General features: G+C 42.6%; 1 protein-coding gene across 1 annotated transcript; it reads right to left on the bottom strand.

The window, feature by feature from the left end:
• Positions 1–7985: 7985 nt before the first annotated feature.
• On the bottom strand, positions 7986–8453 carry LOC141588655 (uncharacterized). The gene has a single exon (XM_074410087.1). It carries the CDS (start codon positions 8451–8453, stop codon positions 7986–7988), a length of 468 nt encoding a protein of 155 aa, XP_074266188.1.
• Between the last annotated feature and the right edge of the window lie 13641 nt (positions 8454–22094).

The raw sequence follows: 22094 nt of genomic DNA, 5'->3' as shown, positions 1-22094 counted from the left end.
TACGGTGTTTTCTTACTTGGGACGTCCCTTCATATGCAAGTACAAGGGAATCCCAAATAGACTTTGCCGAGGGACACCCCGAGATTCGACTAACTTTCCCCTCACCAACACAACGTTGAAGAATCGACATTGCTTTGGAATTCTTTTCGGCAAGCTTGAAGTCGTTCTCATTGTAATTTCTTTCCTCTTTTGTCTTGGTGAAACCGTTAAGAATATCGGTTTCCTCAATGGCAAGAGGTCCATTTTGGATGATGTTCCAACATTGATAATCGATACTTTTGATGTAATGTTCCATTTTGAGTTTCCACCATCCAAAATTCGAACCGGTAAAGACCGGGATCTTGGAGTGTTTCTCTGAATCCATTACCCACGAATCAAACTCTAAGGCGGTTAGCCTCGATCAAGAGCACGAGGCTCTGATACCAATTGTTGAGTTTATGGATTCAAGTACCTAAGAGGGGGAGGGGGTGAATTAGGTACTATTTTAAAAATTTATAACTTCAACTTTATTGAATTAAAGTGAGTTACGAGAACAAAAGAGATGAGAAGATACTTTGAATAATATTGAAAGATTGAACAAGTATCACGATGAATGTTTGCTGAAGTATGAAAGCAACAATCGTTCTGACTGTATCTATTTGTCTCAGTTTGTGGAATATTACTGCAGACCAAATGCGACAAAGATGATGAATCACTTCTAAGGTTAAGCAAAGCAAAGCAAAACAAACAAAGTAAATTGCAGCGGAAATAAAGTAAAAACAATGAACACGAGATTTTTGAATTGGTTCGGTAAATACTCAAGTGCCTACGTCCAATCTACCTTTTTATTGCTTTTCTTTTAGTGATCTACTCCGACAACTAAAAGACCCTTACAATAAAAGACACCAACCTACTCCGGTTGTAAAGCTAGTACAAGAACTACTCCGTTCTTATGACAAGCTAACTCGCAACCTACTCCGGTTGCCAACTCACAACCTACTCCGGTTGTCAAGAGTTAAAGACTACTCCGTCCTAAACTCTACTAACACACTTAGAATGTTATAGGATCAAGTTTCCACTAACACATTCTTAACAAAGAATAGAGATGGACAACTTTTACAAGATCAACAATTCTTAAGCAAGAGAGTTTAGTATAGAAAAGCAACAGTAGCCACGACTGTAACAACTTGAAGACACTTGAAGACTTTTAAAGATTTTTGCAAATAAAACACGATTTTAAGCTTTTAAAAACAATTTTCAAACATGAAAGAATTATTTCAGAAAAGTCTTAGGAATTTAAGAGGAGGGACACGGTTTATATAGAGGAGGTGAGTGAAGGGGTTGCTAGGGTTTTGAAGGGTCAAAGACCTCACATGTGAAGGGCAATAGCAACCACCCAAAACTTGCACCAAAGAGGGCTCTTTTGCAAAGGCAAGAATAGAGAAAGAAGGTTTGAAAGATATCCTTAAAAGCTCATGCAAATTCAGAAAACAAAGGGAGAAAAGACAAGTCACATGATGACAAGTTAACACTAAAATGGCAAAAAGCATTCTTTGTTTTCTTAAAGAGCCAAAGGATTGAATTTGCATAAAGAGGAAACATTTTGAAAATAATAATTCAAACCACTCTTTATTGAAGACCACCTCCTTAATAAAAATCTGATTTTTATCTTTGAAAAATATGAGTCACGTGAAAGCATTTGAAAGATAAAAAGAGAGCTTCAAGTTTTTACGAGTTGTGGCAACAATCCACTCAGCTGTTTACTTGTTAAAGCAACAGTCGTCTGGACCGTTTCTATTACTCTAATATACTCTACTTTCTCACTTGTACATTAGATGACACTTGACTAAATACAATGGGATTAATAACAACTTCAACACTTCTTAATCCAAGCTTGATTACATCATTAATCCTGAAAAGGTAAACTAAGATAACACAAATCAAATGGGCATGTTATCATCAACATAAGGAACCCAACACCATAACTTGGATTTCTTCTCTGGGTTAGGCGTAGGTCCTATAGGCTTCAACATTCGTTGTTCCATGAGTCTCTGAAGGGCATCGGCGTATCTAATACTAATGTTGGTAAATTTACTAGGAGGTATGCCCTTATTTTCGGAAGCCTTTGTAAGTGACCTTGGTGATTCGTTAGGTTTCTTTTACGAAGAGTCCATGAGGTTGCCTTTGTTGATTTTTATTCCCGGATGAGAAGAACTAAGAATAGATTGCCCACTTTTTGCTTTCTCCTTAGGACTATCAGATTGATGGTTTGTTTGGAAACTTTTCATCTTGAGAGGTTGGGCATCAAGCTTCTTACCCATTTCAGCAAACTGTTTCTCCATGTTGGAAAGTCGAAAGTTTAGATTATCAATGGCTCCTTCTATTTTGGAAAATTTATTGTTAAAGGCCATGGAAAGCATGAGCATTCCCTTTTGGATATCTTCATCTTCGAGGACATTGATTTCTTTGTCATCATGACGATCGAGGAGATGAGAACAATCCAGGAATGATTCTTCATCATGTTTAATGATATTGGACCCAAGAGGGTCGGTCTTATTGGATTTCTTGGCGGAAGGTGGCACAGGAAGCTTGCGATCCTTGATCATATCCTGAATAATATGCTTTAGACAAAAGCATTCCTCCGTATCGTGTCCCCTACCTCGATGGTACTGACAATATGAATTACCCTTCCATCTAGGTAGTATCTTTTCAGGGTCTGGGGTTGGACCAATTAGATGAAGTTTTCCTTGGGAAACTAGTCTTTGTAGAGCTACTTCATATGTGGTTCCGAGGTCAAAGAATTCCCTATGAGCTCGTCCCGGCCTCTTGGGTGGAGTTTGCAAGAGGTTATGCCCTAGCCTTGGGGTATGAGAAGATGGTAAAGGTTTCATCATATCTATCTTGTTTTCCTCATTGATAACACGAGCTCTCAAGTCTTCGATGGCGGCCTGAAGTTTAATGACTGCAGCACTTAGTCCCTCGACGTCGACAGATAAACGTTCTTGAACACTTTCATTGGAAATTGCAGAATTCCTACCGAGAAGAAAATGATACGCATTACAACTTGATTTGACATGGGATCACGCATACTAGAGCAACAAATAAAGGATATATGACGAGACGAGATGACTAGACTCTTGACTTGTGAATCCAGGAAATGTCGTGACTTCTCGTGTTTGGACTCACGGTGTTTGACCTTGACCTTAGACTAGAATGTTGACCTTGACGGAGTGACCCTCATATGATTGACTTTATTGATGGAATTGATGACACGTGTTAATTCTAATTTGTATGTTTTAAGACGGACTTGACTCGAAGTTCGGGTATGTGTGTCCCGAATGTGTCATTAGGAGAATTCAAGAGACGGATTTTGGAATGACTCGATGTGTTAGCCTCGAGTGTGTGAGTCGAGGTGTGGAAATGTTTAGATCCTAACTGAATTGGGGTAGGGGTTCCAAAATGACGGCGTGACGCCTTAGGACTTAACTCGAAATTGAAAAGACCCAAAATGTAAAGGAAGACAAGTTTATGACCCGACAGAGTTCCGACTAGGACATAATCGGTTTGAATTTTGACTCTAACTTAGCCCAAATGAATTTATATATTCACATTTACATGACTTGAAAATATTTTGATTAAAAAGTTTCTTTTTTTTTTGGACTCTTTTTTTTCACGTTTTTTTTTTGTTTTTTTGTATTTGGTTTTGAAATGGGTTTTAGGCCCGAAGTTTGACTCGACATTTGAATAGAGTTTCGGCTTATTTTGCGCTATTTTGAAAATGTTTACATTTTGAAAAGGATTTTTGATTTTACAAAATTCGTCATGGTTTTATTTACAAAAAGGTGATCACAAATGATACAAGCATTTATACAGGCATTATAACGTGATGCTAAGTGCATTTTAAAAGGGTTTTGGTTTAAAGGGTAGGTTGTCATACCGAATAATCAAACTCGGGGTCTGTGGAGAGGCTCGTACCAAACAGGAGTAAGGCTGATTCCTAGTCCATTCCCTCGAGTAGTGAAAGCCCTTGATACAAACAGGAGTAAGCATCATGGTATGGTTGACATCAATCGCTATCCATCCTTAGGCCCAAATAAGAATTTGGACCGTTTAGACGGGATGATTGGTCGAATGGGTTGGGTTGGGCCTAAAAAGGCCGAATAAACGATCTAGGAAGACCGAGTTATGAAAACCAACAACTGTCTTGTACAAACTATTCCCTAACCTTGTTCAAGTTTCACCCTTGGCTACACGTAAGTGTATTATCCCCAGCGGAGTCGCCAAACTGTGGACGCGGGCCCACGGGAGCGAAAAGCGAGCAAGCTTTTCTGTGCATTTGTGGAGTCGCCACCAATTTATTATGGAAAATTGGAAACCGTTCGAACACTCGTGCCATGTCAAGACATAAAGTAGTGACATGAACACCAAGAATTAGTTACCCTTAGCATTCTATGTCTAGAATGACTCTCATGGATGTCAATGAACACGGATGTTCACAGAGATCCGGAGTAAGGGGTGAGGGTACGTATTAGGAAGCTCTTTTGATCGAACACCTAATCCCGCCCACCTCGATAGCGGCCTCTACTAATGATTAGGGAAATAATCTATACTAGATATGTTGAAGGTTATATGCATGCAATGCGACATCCATTGTTTTAATCCTAGCATGTGAGAATTAACTAAGTCGGTAAACACGTAATTTAGCATACAATGTCGAAGTAGAAATTTAGGTTGATTACATGTGAAGGCATACAAGCAATATAATAAAAGAAATACAATAAAAATACAATGAAGAAAATTACAATAATTACATCGGATTTAATTGATTTATGTCGAAAATACATTTAAAACGGATGATTTTAGAAAAGAAAGAATAAATGAATAAACGAACAGATTATTAGGTGATAATACGAATAATAGTTAATTAAATACGTAATTAATAAACTAGGTTAAGGCAGAAACGGGAGTTCAGAGACAGAACTCAACCCGGAACAGGCGCAGCAGAGCCGCGTCCCTTGGAAGAGGCGCAGCAGTCGATGCGTCTGTTCCTGAGTTCAGTTCTGGCTGTGAAGTCGGAATTGCAAATCGTTAATGTTCATTGGTGATTTAAATGCTCGATTAATATTATTTGACTCGGATGGAAGTGATTTAATATGTTATTTACATGTGATTGGGTCATAAAAACAATAAAACACGAACAAAACTAATTAGAACGAATTATTTACAAGATTAATTATGAGATCAATAATGCAAATTAACAAACTAATCAAATTAATTAGATTATACAGGTTATTAATGATGAACTAATGGTGGCAACGATAAATAACAGATGAAAATAAATCAATGATGAATTTCAGAGACTCAATATTAATGAATCGAACCTCTAAAAACCCGAATTGATTTTAATGACGAAAACCCACAAATATGAATTATAAGGGATTTAAGTCGGGATTTTGAAAGATGAATTAAATATTAGTGGTTTACATGTTAAAAATATCATATTCAGGTTATTGTGTTATAAGAAGTATGAACAATCAAAGACGAAACAAAACAAACAGACAAACAAAAGACGAAGGAAGAAGAAAGGAAGCAGGAACTGCGGCAGCCCCAGGAAGAGGCGCAGCAGGTGCTGCGTCCCTTCGAAGAGGCGCAGCAGTTGCTGCGTCCTCTCTCGACATTTGTCTCCTGATAATCCGTGAAAAGGGTTTGAGAACAAGGTTTTATAAATCGGTTTTAAGAGTATTTTCGACGTAAATTTTACAATTGTGATTACAATAAATAAAGTACAATAATAAAATAGGATTTACACCCTCAGACTTATATGTTTGACGAAACGAGATTGACTAAGTTAACGTTTAGTGATGCTCGACTCGAATGTACGACGAAAGTGCCCTCTAAGAGAATTTAAACAGATTGATTAAAGTTGATTGATGTGGAGTTGGTCAAATTGGTCGGTCATGCAAAACGAGGCTGGTACTCAGAAGGATCCGAGCTTACGTGGTCGATAGTTTAAGCACGTAGACGCCAAAAAGTTAGAACGTGGTCTAGAATTCAAAGGGAGAAGAGAAGGACGGACGCTCGCGTGAGAAATATGTGAGACCGAAGGTCTTTATTTATACTAATCACACGGAGGAAATTAGGGTTTCGGAGAAACTTTGGAAGTGAATCTCGAAAAGATACGAAAAATACGCAGAAAAGGACTGAGGAAGAGGCGCAGCAGGCACTGCGTCTCTTGGAAGAGGCGCAGCACCTGCTGCATCTTTTCCTCAGTGGTTTCCTTCTGCGGAAGAAAGATTTCCGTGTTTCTATTATGGAATAGCGGATTAATCTTATATCCTTAATATTTTATATGATAATTTCAGGATATATTTTACCAAAGATCAAAAGATTGGAAAATATGGAATAGAAATATCCGAAACATTCCAGAACATTCTGACTCGGCATTTTAAACTGTTATTAGAAAATGAAGACGATTTTTGACCCGGACTCCAAATGTACTCTCATTACTGTCAAAACAACCGTAATGACACCTAGATGACGACCACGAGGTAGACACAAGTATTTGAGCTATCACTTGATTATAAACTTACGAATTGTCATAAATCACTCCGTGTACCAAACATGCAGCCCAATCATCACCGGGTGATTTACGGGAAGTGCAGAAATGAGGTATCTACAACAGGTCTATAGACTAAAATCGTCGTTTACCATACGCACACAATCGCTAAAACCTTTAGTCTATAGACTAACTTATCAAAATAACGGGTATTACATTGTTGCTACGGCAATTGCCACTGTCCTAGCATTCTGCTACGATGGTCGTCTAAGCTTACCCACTGATGCATCACCAATGTCCTCTGTTTGCTGACCGCGTCGTTGTGCCACTAACACCACCCTTGATACATCAAAAGGGTCTGACTGACTGTCAGCCACGGTTCACATATTGCTCTGTTAAAACACCCGTCACACCGAGATTCGAATGCCTATTTCTTGGATTTCAATTTAGCTTTGCTTTTCTTTTATCCTTTTTATTTTATCGGTGTTTCACGAGTTGTTATGACCCTCGTGCACCATTTTTATTTGGTCTCTTGTGGACTTGCTGTTCGCCACTCGTGTTTGATGTCTTACGAGAGTAGCTACGGCCCTCGTGCGCGTTGTTTTTTTTTTCTGTTATGTTTGGTTGGTGTCTGACGAGGCTACGACCCTCGTGCACCGTACTTGTTTGGTCTCTTGTGGTACACCACTTGTGACTTGATGAAAGTTTAGGTTAGTTGCTAGTGTCTGACGAGTTGCTTCGGCCTTAGTGCATCATTTGTTTTATTATGTGGCTTTGTTAATGGCATGATCAAGGCAAGCGCAAGCAGTCCTTGTAAAAGCAATCCCACCCGATCGACTCACCCGAAAAGGCTGAGCCGAGACCCGAAATTGACCCGAACTACATCACCCGAATGTGACTAGAAACTTGAATTGACCCGACCCAACCCAAACATGACCTGATCTTTCTTGACCCATAACTGACCCGGCGCGATTAGAAATCACCAAACCCGAAAATGACCCGACAAAACATAACTCTAATTGAACCGAAAAGACTTGAAATACCTTTTTCTCTCGTATTCATCGACCCGAAAATGACCTGACTCGAAATAACCCGACTTGCTTGACACGAAATAGACCCCGCCAACAAACCCGAAATAGATCTGAATCCCGAAATGACTCGACCCGAATTAACCCCAAGTCAATGAGAGACCCGAACTGACCCGATCTGAACTGGCCCAATTGACCCGTTTGCCAGGTCTAAGTGCAAGGCACCACATCCGGTTAAAGCGTCAACAAAGATAAACTTCGTTCATCTCCAACGGCATCATCAACTATTTTTTCTTCCAGTTAAAGCGTCTGTTAACTACCGTTTTGACTAGGGGTGTATTAGAGAATATTGTTATCTGAGGATAGAACTATTAGGAAAATAATTATATATTTTTTTTCTTTGAAAAAACCCCAAAAGGGTACTAATATATTAATGATCGATCAGTCAAAGCACAACAGGCAACGTTTATAGGAAAACTATCAGACCAAAACCTCCTACTAAGACACCAAGCACTTACATGAGCGAGCTCGTGTGCTACACGGTTAAAGTCTCTACTAACAAAAGACCATACTACACATCGAAACAAAGAACATAAATGTAAAATATCGTCAAAAATAAGAAATAAATCACTGCAACTCTTCTTGCGTTGCTTCAAAGCTTCAATGACGGTAAAACAATCACTTTCCACAATGACGCGATCGCGGTCCATTCTCCTCACCTCATCCAATCTTAACAAGATAGCCATAGCCTCCGCCGAGCTTGGGTCTAGAACCTCTCTGTACTGCCAAGCCACACACCAAAGCACCTCGCCATTCTCATCACGACTCACGGCTCCTAACCCCGTCCTCATTCCCTCTTTCACTTCCGCGTCAACATTAATTTTGGCCATCCCTTCCGTAGGTCTCACCCACCCCTTTTGTATATTTTCATCCCCACCACCAATTTGCTCCTCAACCTCCTTTTCCTTACCTCGCTCCTTCTTCCCCTCGCAGTAGTTATGTCACCCTTCACCTCGCAAATACTCATTATGATCTCGCATATCACGCATCTCCGCGCCCAACTCCCTTACTCTACGAACTACGGTCTCCTCCCTGGCCTGCACATTCTCAAAAACCCACTTATTCCGGGCCTCCAAAATCGCCCAACAACCTAGCATGAAATCTACTCTATCTCGCATTCCCAACTCCCTCTAAACACTTTTCACCCACTCCCTCACCCACACAAACCCCGTCGAGTCACACACATCCAGCCCCAACATATCCCATGTCCCACCCCCCAACCCACACCCATAAAATAAATGGAAGGAAATCTTTGCCGCCCCACGACAAATTGGGCACACAACATCATCGATTTTCACTCGTCTTCATATATTAAAACGAGTTGCTAGAGCATCGCAGCAAAGCTGCCAGAAGAAGATTTTGACCCTCGAAAGAACCAGTGTCTGCCAGATGCTATTCCACAGCTTCTTCTCTTCCCCATAATCCGAGGCCCCTACCTCTCTATAATCCTCCGTGCTTAGATAGTGATAAGCAGAGCACACCGAATAAACCCCGTATTTTTCTCCTTCCCAACACCATATATCCTCCGTTGCAACGCTGCATAGACGGATACTCATAATTTTATCCTGTTCGAACTGCAAAAAAAGACGTCGTACTTTGTGTGTATCCCATTTTGTACCATTGCTGTCATGATGTCTGCTACAATCATATCTTCATCTGCCTCCCTTCTCGGTGAAGAAATGTATCTTGAGCTATTGCCCGGAACCCAAGGGTCCTTCCATATTCTAGTACTGAGGTCGTTGCCAATCCGTCTCCTCACGCCTAGCTTCAAAACAACCCTAACTTCCCAAATACTCCTCCAAGTGTAAGTTGGATTATGCCCCAATGCAGCCGACATAAAGGATGTGTTAGGGAGGTACTTACCTTTCAAGATACGTGACATAAGGCTTTGATGCTCCGTCAATAGTCGCCATGCTTGTTTGCCTAGCAAAGCTTTGTTGAAATTATTATACTCCCTAAATCCGAGACCCCAAAGCATTTGGGCTTACATAGCTTGCTCCAAGCTATCCAAGCGAGAAACAATGGACCGAAGCTCATCACAAAAATTACTCGGTAATTTGAAAACACTCATGACATAGGTTGAGATTGATTGGGCTACCGCCTTTATCAATATTTCCCTCCCGACTTTGGATAGGAGACATCCACGCCACCCCTGAAGCTTTTTGCTAAGCTTGTCCCGAATTAAATTTGTGATCACCTTCTTAGACTGACCCACCACCGTTGGAAGCCCAAGATATTTCTCATGTTCTTGCACTACTCACACTCCAAGACACCCGGCAACAGACTCCTTTATATCACTCCTTGTGCCCCGACTAAAGGATGTCGTAGTTTTGTCAAAGTTCACTAATTGGCTTGAAGCGCGCTCATATCTCGTAATAAGGTCACGTACCTCTCGAACCTCCTTCATTTTTGCCCGCATAAAGAAAATACTGTCATCTGCAAAAAATAAATGGGTTACCATGGGTGCCTTCGGAGCCACACGTATCCCCCGAATAGTCATCTTTTCAGCTGTCGTCCTCATTAAGCTCGATAACACCTCAGCGCATAAGATAAAAAGGTATGGCGAAATCTGGTCCCCTTGCCTCAATCCTCTACTCGATGTGAACACGTTGGCTGGGTTTCCATTGATCATAACCGCAAAGGACACGGTAGTAATGCAATGCATAACACGACCAACCCATCTACTATCCAACCCCATACTACGCAACACCCTCTCCAAAAACACTCATTCTACTATATCATACGCTTTAGACATGTCAAGTTTTAGAGCCATATAACCCTCGTTCCCTCTATGGTTTTTCCAAACGCAACAAGGATGTTATCCGTGATCAATCATCCGGGAGTGAAAGCGCTTTGATTCTCTGATACAATGTCCCCCAAAAACATCTTCAACCTATAAGCGAGCACCTTAGACACAAGTTTATAGGCAACATTACATAGGCTTATCGGCCTATAATCTACCATTTTATCAGGTGCTTTCTTTTTCGGGATTAGGACAATATGGGTATGGTTCATTCGATCGGGAAATTGGCCTCCTCTTAGTATTCGCAACACCGTTCTAGTAACAAAAGGCCCAACAATATGCCAATACGTTTGATAAAAGAGAGCATTCATACCGTCAGGACTCGGAGCTTTCAAAGGATGCATCTGATTCAAAGCTTCCAACACCTCGTCTTCCCTGTATTCGGCTCCAAGAATCTCATTCATTTGCGCTGTAACCCTTCCTTGAACACCATCGAAGATATGATCATCATAGGTTGTGGAACCCGCGGCAAAAAGTTGTGAGAAATAATTGTTTGTCACGGCTGAAACCGCCTCATTCCCTTCTCTCGTGACACCCCGATCATCGACAAGTTTAGCGATAAAATTCCGCTGTTTTCTTTGGCCCACCTTTCTATGGAAAAATTTAGTGTTCCGGTCCCCATCCTTCAACCATAACGCTCTCGACCTTTGGCGCCAGAACATCTCCTCTTTGCGCAGTAGTTGTGAAATCTCACTCACCAAAGCCTTCCTCTCTCTCACGGCTTCGTGGGTTCTCACACCTTCATTCAACTTTTTCAATTTTTTCCTCTTCTTGTACAGCTCTCGTAGGATTTTCCCCATGCTCATACCATTCCACTCCGTCAGTTCACTAGCACAACGGTCTAAACTCCTCAATAAATCATCATCTCCCACGTCTCATACCCTAGATATAGCCTCTTCACATCCATCTTCTCCTACCCATATTTGTTCAAATCTAAATAGTTTCTTCCTCCCATAATCAGTCTCAGCTCTAGAATCCAGAATAACATGAATCGGCGCATGATCAGACCATTCACGATCCAAATGGAGAAGCTTAGCCCGGTGATAAATATCGAGCCATCCATCAGTGGCCATCGCTCTATCTATCCTACTTTGTCTATTATCATCACATGCTGCCCAATGTCATAAGTGAACATGTATCCGTCAAACACAAGGTCTCGCAGGCCACAGTCATCTACCGCATCTCTGAAGTTATTCATTTACCATTGCGCTCTCGACCCACTTTTCATTTCAGATGAAAATAAAATCTCATTGAAGTCCCCCAAGCATAGCCACGATGACTGTGATTGCTCCGTTAAAATCCTTAAAAGTTGCCAGGAAAGATGACGATCTGACACTGCTTGTAATACTCCGTATTTATAAGTCTTGGGGTACTCTATCGAGTAGGCCTTACTCTGTCGAGTAAGGGTAAGTTGCGTTTTAGAAAAGTTTCTGACCTGTTGGGTACTCGATCGAGTAGCTGGGGCACTCGATCGAGTAAGGGGGTACTCGATCGAGTACCTCGGGTACTCGATCGAGTAGCCGGTTTTACGGGGAGTTTTCTCGGGTTTTGTTAATTATGCGATTAAGGTATATAAGCTTTGTCGTCATTATTCTAAATCACTTTTGCAAAACCTAAATTACTGTTTAAGAGAGAAAGCAAGCAAGTTCTTCATCCTAATCGCATTATTAGCAATACCCGGAGTTTGGAAGGTCAGTTCTTAGCGTTGATTATACCGTTGAGTTCCTTGCGTCGAGGGTAAGATCTATGTACCCTTTTTATTGTCTTTCCTTTGATTTGGTTAAACGCTAATTTAGAGATTTGGGGGTTTATGTGTAGTATGTGATTTGGTAGCCTTTATGTGTTGTATGATAGGAGGAGGGTTCATAGAGGAAGCTTTTGATTCAAAGATGAGAGACCGTCTGATTGTGTGCTTACCAGGTAGGATTTCCTACTCAGTATTAGTCCCATAATGGGATATTGGTTGATGTGTTGTGTTTGGTTATTTGATATAGTAATTGTATTGTGATTGTGGTTGTGATCGTTGTTTATGGTTTGCGAGGCGTGGCCTCGGCTGAGTGGGGTCACTTGCGGGAGTGGCTTCACGCCCTAGTTTCGCCCTCTGTGGAACCCGCCACAGAAGGGATGTGCACATTAATGGACAGGGTTATCGCTCACTATGTGGAGCGGGGATTTGGTGGGTACGGCTGCGGTCCCCCACTGGCAGGGTTGGTCCAGTGGACAGTCAGTTATTGAGATGATTGGATTTGGCGTGATTGTGTGTGTGTGTGTGATAGTTAAGCTGTCTGTTTATCTTATTGTTGGTATATATTGAATTGTGTGATTAGTACTGACCCCGGTGTTGTTTTGTAAACCTGCGGTGATCCATTCGGGGATGGTGAGCAGATATTGAGCAGGTATTGAGATGAGTATTGGGATAGCTGGGATGGCCACGACATGATGATAGGAGTCTTCCGCTGTAGCTTATTAGTTATTTACATTTCAGTTAGAACAGTCAGTTGAGAACATGTATTGCATTTTGGTTTGGTTTTGAGAATTGTAACTCTTCACTAAGTATTTATATTTAAACGTTGTTTCTTCATTGTTTGTTTGATTATCATTGCCTCGGGTAACCGAGATGGTAATGTCCTCATACCTGAGTGGTCCTGGTAAGGCACTTGGAGTATGGCAGTGTTACAAATGGTATCAGAGCGACGATCCTGAAACCTGTAACCAATGAACCTAATGAACATAGGGAGTCAACTAAAATGAACCCGGGGTAAAAGTTGTAGGAGCTAATGCAAAGGCTTGGGAGACGTCCTAAAGTCGCGAAGTCGCCCTACAATTTTGAACCGGTCACATGGGGAGAGTGTTTGTCGAGTCGTATGTGTGTTTGGTTAACTTGTGTAAGAATGTGATGAAATGTGTTAATTGTTGGATGTTTGAAGTAGAAGGTTGAGAATGTGAAAGAAAGGTTAATGAAATATGTAGGCTTGTTGTTGGGGTGATAACATGTTGGATGTTTATAAGGTGGCATTTAATCACATGATATAGTGATCTCGTAGTTCGTACGAAAAGATGCGTAGCATGTTTAGTTATGATATAATGTGGTTTTATAAAGTTTAGCATGTTAGCATATGATATAGCATGCGGGTAGCGTTTCTGAATTGGCATGACTTGATCGAGTGGGACTGACTCGATCGGGTGGGTTTTTGACGATTTTGAGTCCAGAGTCGTGTTTTTGGGTACTCGATCGAGTAACTAGGGGTACTCGATCGAGTAGGGGTCACTCGATCGAGTAGCCTAGCTACTCGGTCGAGTATGTTAGAGATCGAAGGTCTGTTCGGTCGATGTTTGGGTACTCGATCGAGTATGTTGGGCACTCGATCGAGTAGCTCGTTACTCGATCGAGTATGTTTGGGAACTCGATCGAGTAGGTTCTGGGCAGCGTGTTTTCATGTTTTGAGGTTTAGTACGTGTGTTTATGTCTACCCTTTCTTATATATAGTTTCAAGATGCCGCCCAAGAAGACTGCTTTGTACGCGAGAGCTGAGCTTATGAACATAGATGACATCGTTAAGATGTTGGAGCATCAGGATGCTCTCACTGAGGCTTTAAAGACTGTGGGGAAAGATAAGGATAAGGATAAGGAGAAGGAGGTTGATCATTCTAAAATCAGCCTCTATATCGCAAGGTTTAACCCGAAAGAGTACAAGGGAGTTGGGGAGCCTAACCTTCTTGATAGTTGGCTGAGAGAGATGGAGAACATATTAGATTTGGTTCACTGTCCTGATGAGATGAGAGTGGAACAGGCTGCGTTCTATCCGAGGGAGGCGGTGGCAAGTGGTGGGATACAGTGAAAGTGAGTGCTAAGGAGATATATACAAACCAAGGGTTACCTGCTATACCTTGGGAGGAGTTTCGTAGGGCTGTGAGGAAGGAGTTTGTACCGGAACATGTGAGGAGTAAGTTGAGGGAAGAGTTTGACAGCTTTAAGATGACCGCTGAGATGTCTGTGGCCGAGTACTACAGGCAGTTCAATGAGAAGTCTAGGTATCTTTTTTTGAGGACATGGGTTTGAGTGAGGAGAATCTGGCATTGAGGTTTGAGAGGGGGTTGACCCCTAAGATTATGGATAAGTTACCCGTGGGGATCCTTACTGATGTTAAGGAAGCTTATGAGAGGGCTGGGAGAGCTGAGAGGTTGGTGGAGATGGCTCAGGAGAGGTTAGGTGGTGAGAAAAGGAAGTCTGAGAGCGAGGGTGGTGGCCAGTCTAATCACAAGAAAGGCAACCACAATCAGTTTAAGGGGTTTTCTTCTGGGTCAGGGTTCAGTGCTGGGGCTTCCTTTGGGCGTGGCCGGGGAAGCGTTAGTGGTAGTTGGGGTGTGACCTGTTATAGCTGTGGTGGTGTAGGCCACAAGAGACATGAGTGCACAAGTGCACCAGGATCTTTCCAGAGACTGCGTGAGCTTCGCGAGCAACGACCGGCCGGATCATGGCCAAACCGGGGAAGTCGAGTTACCAGTGGAGGCAACCGCAACGGCGGTAATTCTTATCAGAGACCACCAACGAACAACAACAACAATCAAGGGTCGGGTGCTAAGCCGACCACATCAGCCAGTACTGTCCAGGGAGGTGGGCAGAAGACCAGTGGCAAGTTATTCATGATGGAGCAGAAAGCAGCTGAGGAAGATGCGCACGTTATCACCGGTACTTTTCTTGTAAATGGTATTCCTACCTTTGTTTTGTTTGATTCGGGGGCTTCTCAGTCGTTTGTGTCTTCGAGTCACGTCAAACAGTTGGGTTTGAGGGTATATGAGTATGTTAGTGAGCGAGTTCTTATACCTTCGGGTGAGTCTGTATCATGTGGGAGATTGTTTAGAGATGTATCTATGATAGTTGGGCAAGTTGATCTACCTGTAGACTTGCTAGAGTTTCCTTTTGACGGTTTTAAGATGATAGTCGGGATGGATTGGTTAGGAAAGTATAAAGCTAAGATAGACTGTCATCAAAAGAAAGTGTCTTTAAGAGGTCCTAAGGGTGTTAGTGTGTCTTATCGTGGGTTTCTAGTCAAACCCAAAGTTAAGTTGATTGCAGCTGTCACCTTGAAGTCTTATCTGAGGAAGGGATGTCCTTTGATCTTGTGCCATGTGAGAGATGACCGGATAGAGAGTCCGACAGTTGATGAGATACCAGTGGTGGGAGAGTTTGCAGATGTTTTTCCAGAGGAGATTCCGGGGTTGCCACCAAAGAGGGAGATAGATTTCACCGTTGAGTTGAAACCAGGGACGGGGCCAATCTCTAAGGCACCGTACCGTATGGGTCCTAAGGAGATGGAGGAGCTTAGGAAGCAGTTGGATGATTTGATAGAGAAGGGATACATTAGACCAAGTGTATCGCCGTGGGGAGCACCAGTTTTTTTTCGTGAAGAAGAAAGATGGGAGTTTGAGGTTATGCATAGATTACGGGGAGTCGAACCGAGTGACGATAAAGAACAAGTATCCTTTGCCAAGGATAGATGACCTGTTTGATCAGTTGAGTGGTGCATCAGTCTTTTCTAAGATTGATTTGAGGTCGGGGTACCATCAGGTGAAGATTAGAGAGGTGGACATACCAAAGACAGCTTTCACGTCGAGGTATGGCCATTATGAGTATGTGGTGATGCCGTTTGGGTTGTCTAATGCACCGGTAGTGTTTATGGATTTGATGAATAGGATCTTCAGACAGTTCTTGGACCAGTTTGTAGTGGTATTTATCGATGACATCTTAGTCTACTCTAAGACTAAGGAGGAGTATGAGGAGCATCTGAGGATCGTGTTGCAAACTTTGAGGGATCATGAGTTGTATGCTAAGCTATCCAAGTGTGAGTTCTGGTTAGAGAAAGTTGCTTTTCTGGGGCATGTGATCTCTAAAGATGGGGTAGCTGTGGATCCGGCGAAGATAGAAGCAGTGACAAAGTGGGAAGCACCAAAGAATGTTACCGAGGTTAGGAGTTTCTTGGGTTTAGCTGGATACTACAGACGGTTCGTGAAGGATTTCTCCAAGATAGCTAGACCTATGACAGCGTTGATGAGGAAGGAGAACAGGTTTCGTTGGGATGAGAGTTGTGAGACGGCGTTCCAAACATTAAAGGAGCGTTTGACCACGCTCTGTCTTAGCATTGCTGAAGGGACCGAGAACTTTGAGGTTTATACAGATGCCTCGAAGAATGGGTTGGGATGTGTGTTGATGCAGAATGGTAAAGTGATTGCCTATGCTTCTAGGCAATTGAAGCCTTATGAGGAGAACTACCCTACTCATGATCTGGAGTTGGGGGCTGTGGTGTTTGCTCTCAAGATTTGGAGACATTACCTTTATGGAGCAATCTTTAAGGTATTTTCTGATCACAAGAGTCTCAAGTACATCTTCACTCAAAAGGAGTTGAACATGAGACAGAGGAGGTGGATGGAGCTGATTGGCGATTATGACATGGAAATCATCTACCATGAAGGGAAGGCCAATGTTGTAGCTGATGCTTTGAGAAGGAAGAGTGTACATTCCACTGTGTACACTCTATCTTTGATGAGGCCGAGAGATGAGGTAGCGAGCTTTGGGATACATATGATGCGAGAAAGGAGATGCCATGGGTGATATGACAAAGATCTGACTTGAGTTTTATGATGATATTCGAGGTAAGCAGGCGTTGGACCCTAAGATAGTTGAGTGGAGAGCTGGAGTAGAGAAAGGGACAGTGTCCCGGTTTTCTATTCATACAGATGGTAGTTTGAGGTTTGATGGTAGGTGGTGTGTTCCTAATGATGAGGAGTTGAAAAAGACTATCATGACAGAGGCACATTGCACACCATATTCAAGACATCCGGTGGTGACAAGCTATATAAGGATTTGAAGAAAACGTTTTGGTGGCCTGGGATGAAGAAAGAGACAGCTGAGTTTGTGTCCCGTTGTTTGACATGCCAGAGAGTTAAAGGGGAACAGCGACGACCACAAGGTAAGATTCAGTCTTTAGAGGTACCTGAGTGGAAGTGGGAATCCATTTCCATGGACTTCATTGTAAGTTTGCCAAAGAGTCAACAAGGTAACAACATGATTTGGGTAATAGTGGATCGACTGACCAAGTCAGCTCACTTTATTCCAATGAAAGATACATGGACTAAGGCACAATTGGCTATGGCCTATCGAAAGAACGTGCTTAAGTTACATGGAGTCCCTAAGGACATAGTGTCTGACAGAGATGCGAGGTTTATATCGAGGTTTTGGAAGGAGTTGCAGGAATCGTTGGGAATAACTTTGAAGATGAGTACAGCATTTCATCCTGCGACAGACGGGCAGACTGAGAGAACAATCAAGACTCTTGAGGATATGTTGCAAGCTTGTGTGATGGATTTTGGTGGTAGCTGGGAGCAGAGGTTGGACTTGATAGAATTTTCTTACAACAACAGCTATCACACTAGTATTGGTATGGCACCATTTGAGGCTTTATATGGGAGGAGATGTAGGAGTCCAATCTGTTGGGACGATAGTGCTGAGGCAGCGGTTTTAGGACCAGAGATGGTGCATGAGATGGTGGAACAGATTAAGATTATCAGGGAACGGATGAGAGCAGCTCAGGATCGACAAAAGAGTTATGCAGATCTACATCGCAGGGACATAGAGTTTCAAGTTGGGGACAAGGTTCTTTTGAAAGTGTCTCCTATGCGTGGGGTTATGAGATTTGGGAAGAAAGGCAAGCTAAGTCAGAAGTTTATAGGGCCGTATGAGATCTTAGAGCGAGTTGGGGAAGTTGCATATCGTCTGGCTTTACCAGCTGCATTAGAGAGAGTGCATAATGTGTTTCATGTATCGCAGCTGCGGAAGTATGTGAGTGACCCGTCACATGTGTTAGAGGCCGAGAACTTAGAGCTAGATGAGTCCTTATCATATCTTGAGGTGCCTAAACAGATTCTAGACCGAAAGGTTAGAAAGACTAGGAGTGGTGAGACAGTTCTGCTCAAGATCCTTTGGTCTAACCACGAGACCGAGGAAGCTACATGGGAGCCAGAGGAGGCTATGAAAGAGCGTTACCCTTTCCTTTTTGATCAGGTATGTATGGTTACGGGGACGTAACCTTGTTTCTTTTAGGGGGGTAGGAGATGATCGCGAACAGTTTTTAAGAGTTTTATACCCCTTTTATATGTTGTGTCGGTATGTTTGTCGGGATGAGTTGGGTTAGTAACATGTTTTATGTTGAATTTTGTATGGTTGTTGAGTCGGGGATGTCATGGGAGTACCTTTGTTTAGTAGTGGTTTGAACTTCGGGGACGAAGTTCCTTTTAAGGAGGGAAGACTGTAATACTCCGTATTTATAAGTCTTGGGGTACTCTATCGAGTAGGCCTTACTCTGTCGAGTAAGGGTAAGTTGCGTTTTAGAAAAGTTTCTGACCTGTTGGGTACTCGATCGAGTAGCTGGGGCACTCGATCGAGTAAGGGGGTACTCGATCGAGTACCTCGGGTACTCGATCGAGTAGCCGGTTTTACGGGGAGTTTTCTCGGGTTTTGTTAATTATGCGATTAAGGTATATAAGCTTTGTCGTCATTATTCTAAATCACTTTTGCAAAACCTAAATTACTGTTTAAGAGAGAAAGCAAGCAAGTTCTTCATCCTAATCGCATTATTAGCAATACCCGGAGTTTGGAAGGTCAGTTCTTAGCGTTGATTATACCGTTGAGTTCCTTGCGTCGAGGGTAAGATCTATGTACCCTTTTTATTGTCTTTCCTTTGATTTGGTTAAACCCTAATTTAGAGATTTGGGGGTTTATGTGTAGTATGTGATTTGGTAGCCTTTATGTGTTGTATGATAGGAGGAGGGTTCATAGAGGAAGCTTTTTGATTCAGCAGTAGAGACCGTCTGATTGTGTGCTTACCAGGTAGGATTTCCTACTCAGTATTAGTCCCATAATGGGATATTGGTTGATGTGTTGTGTTTGGTTGTTTGATATAGTAATTGTGGTTGTGATTGTGGTTGTGATCGTTGTTTATGGTTCGCGAGGCGTGGCCTCGGCTGAGTGGGGTCACTTGCGGGAGTGGCTTCACGCCCTAGTTTCGCCTTCTGTGGAACCCGCCACAGAAGGGATGTACACATTAATGGACAGGGTTATCGCTCACTATGTGGAGCGGGGATTTGGTGGGTACGGCTGCGGTCCCTCACTGGCAGGGCTGGTCCAGTGGACAGTCAGTTATTGAGATGATTGGATTTGGCGTGATTGTGTGTGTGTGATAGTTAAGCTGTCTGTTTATCTTATTGTTGGTATATATTGAATTGTGTGATTAGTACTGACCCCGGTGTTGTTTTGTAAACCTGCGGTGATCCATTCGGGGATGGTGAGCAGATATTGAGCAGGTATTGAGATGAGTATTGGGATAGCTGGGATGGCCACGACATGATGATAGGAGTCTTCCGCTGTAGCTTATTAGTTATTTACATTTCAGTTAGAACAGTCAGTTGAGAACATGTATTGCATTTTGGTTTGGTTTTGAGAATTGTAACTCTTCACTAAGTATTTATACTTAAACGTTGTTTCTTCATTGTTTTTTTATTATCATTGCCTCGGGTAACCGAGATGGTAATGTCCTCATACCTGAGTGGTCCTGGTAAGGCACTTGGAGTATGGGGGTGTTACAGTGCTGACGAACCATAAGATCCCGTAATTCTCGAGCCTATCCCATTAATGATCACATCAAAGTCCATATAGTGAGTGGAAGCAGAACGAAACACGCATTGTACATCCTCTCTCCATAAAAAAGCTAAGCCTCCAGTCCTACATATACAATCGACCTCCATACCATCATAATCAACTAAACTAGCTCTAACCCGTCTCATCTCTACACTACTGAGTTTGGTCTCACAAAGGAAGACCAACGAATGGGCCTCTCTCCGTATAAGATTATGAAGCGCGCCTACTGCATCGGGGGTTACCCAGCCCCCTGCAGTTAAGGCTTAAAAGACTCATTGGGCCCCGCGGGGTTGAGCTCCCTCAACCTCCGCCTCAGGTGAAAACACACCCATATTAATAAGAGATTTCTTTGCTATGTTACCCATCGCCCTCTCAGCTCCCTCCCTAGCCCTCTTCGACCCCTTCATATCGACTTTAGCAATAACTGCCCCTTCACCGCTCACGCCCGCCTTGTCCCCATCAATCTTTATCCACTTTCTGCCCTCATACACCGATATTCCCCCATTCTCCTCCAGTCCACCACCCCTATCAATGTGAACAGACTCCCCCTCTTCGCTTACCATGTGCTCCACCCCTCCCCCATCATTCGCCCATTAGCCCCCGCTGCTCCTTAGCTCCATCACTGCACCTATCCCTTCCACCACCCCTCTTGTCTTCCCCTGCTCCTGAATAGACTCCTCCATGACTCCTCCCCCTTCCCCCAGAACAACTGAAGTAGTATCAACACGCTTCAAAGCATGTGTAACCGCAATCTTCTGGAGCTTTTCTATCATCTGCTCTAAAACCTCCTCCTCCCTCTTGCGCTGTTCTTCATCGAACTCAACTATTAAAGATCTAGCTGCCTTCCTCGGTGGATCGATAACTGTTTTTGATACCTTCCACGGAGATGCCCTCAACTATTCCCCATACTTAAGCTCCCCATCCTCATAAGGACCTCACACCCATAACAAAAGGTGGGTAACCTTTCAAACTTAACTTTGAACTCTGTTGCAGCCGCACTTCCACCTGACATCCGCACCTTAACACATATTTTCATGGGCTTTCGCACATCATGTATAACCCTGATACGCACCGCTCTTTCCAACTCTGGATTTGGGATAACATCCAAACAAACGAATTTTCCCAGTTGTTGCCCCAAATTCCTGATATTGGCTTCATTTGACCTCCCTCTAATAGGTAAATCGTAAATGCGCACCCAAAGGGGAACAAGGAAAAGGGGCGTGTAAGTTAATTTACCCGTGATACACGGTTCCCCAAAACACCACATAAATCTGTCGAAATGCCAAGGCTGTCCTTCGACCACCCTATTCTTATCCCATTCATCAGAGAATCGAAAAGCAAAAATTTTATCTTTTGTATCGATAATATTACCTGGGATTGAGCCTTTAGGGTTCCAGAGTTTGACCATTGTGTCAATGGCCGCACGCACGTTGATCGATTTCGATGTCCACAATCGACCTGCCAACATCAAATCAGATCGTTGTTTCTCCTAGACATCGTCACCCACATCCCATACAAAGCCTGCTGCCCCATCTTCATCATTATCAAAGAAAGGTTGTTTTCCTTCACGACGCCCTATATAGCTCAAACTCGCCATTAGGGCAAAAAGAAAAAACCAAACGAACCAAAACGAGGCAGAAACGAAAGGAAAAAATAGAAAAAGGAAACGAAAACCGTCGCCTACGATAGAGAACACGTCGAGGAGGCCTCGATTGAGAGGAGAAACTAAAGACGAGAATTAGACGAAAATCCTTACAGGAAACCCTAGAGGCCGTAACCTTTTTATTCTTTATCATTCATCAATATATTAGATAAGAGTATATTATCTAATGTAAGAGTATTATATTAGATAAGAGTATATTATGGATATCATACTATGCTATAGAATATTTTAGAAATATTCTTGGGGTATCCTTCAAGACGGTCTACTATATAATGTAACCGATTCATCAATAATAATCATGTCATTATACTATC

The sequence above is a fragment of the Silene latifolia genome, chromosome 6, assembly GCF_048544455.1.
Source record: "Silene latifolia isolate original U9 population chromosome 6, ASM4854445v1, whole genome shotgun sequence".
Classification (NCBI taxonomy): domain Eukaryota; kingdom Viridiplantae; phylum Streptophyta; class Magnoliopsida; order Caryophyllales; family Caryophyllaceae; genus Silene; species Silene latifolia.
The sequence above is the reverse complement of the archived record's forward strand: the minus strand, read 5'-3'. Positions and strand labels throughout refer to the sequence as shown.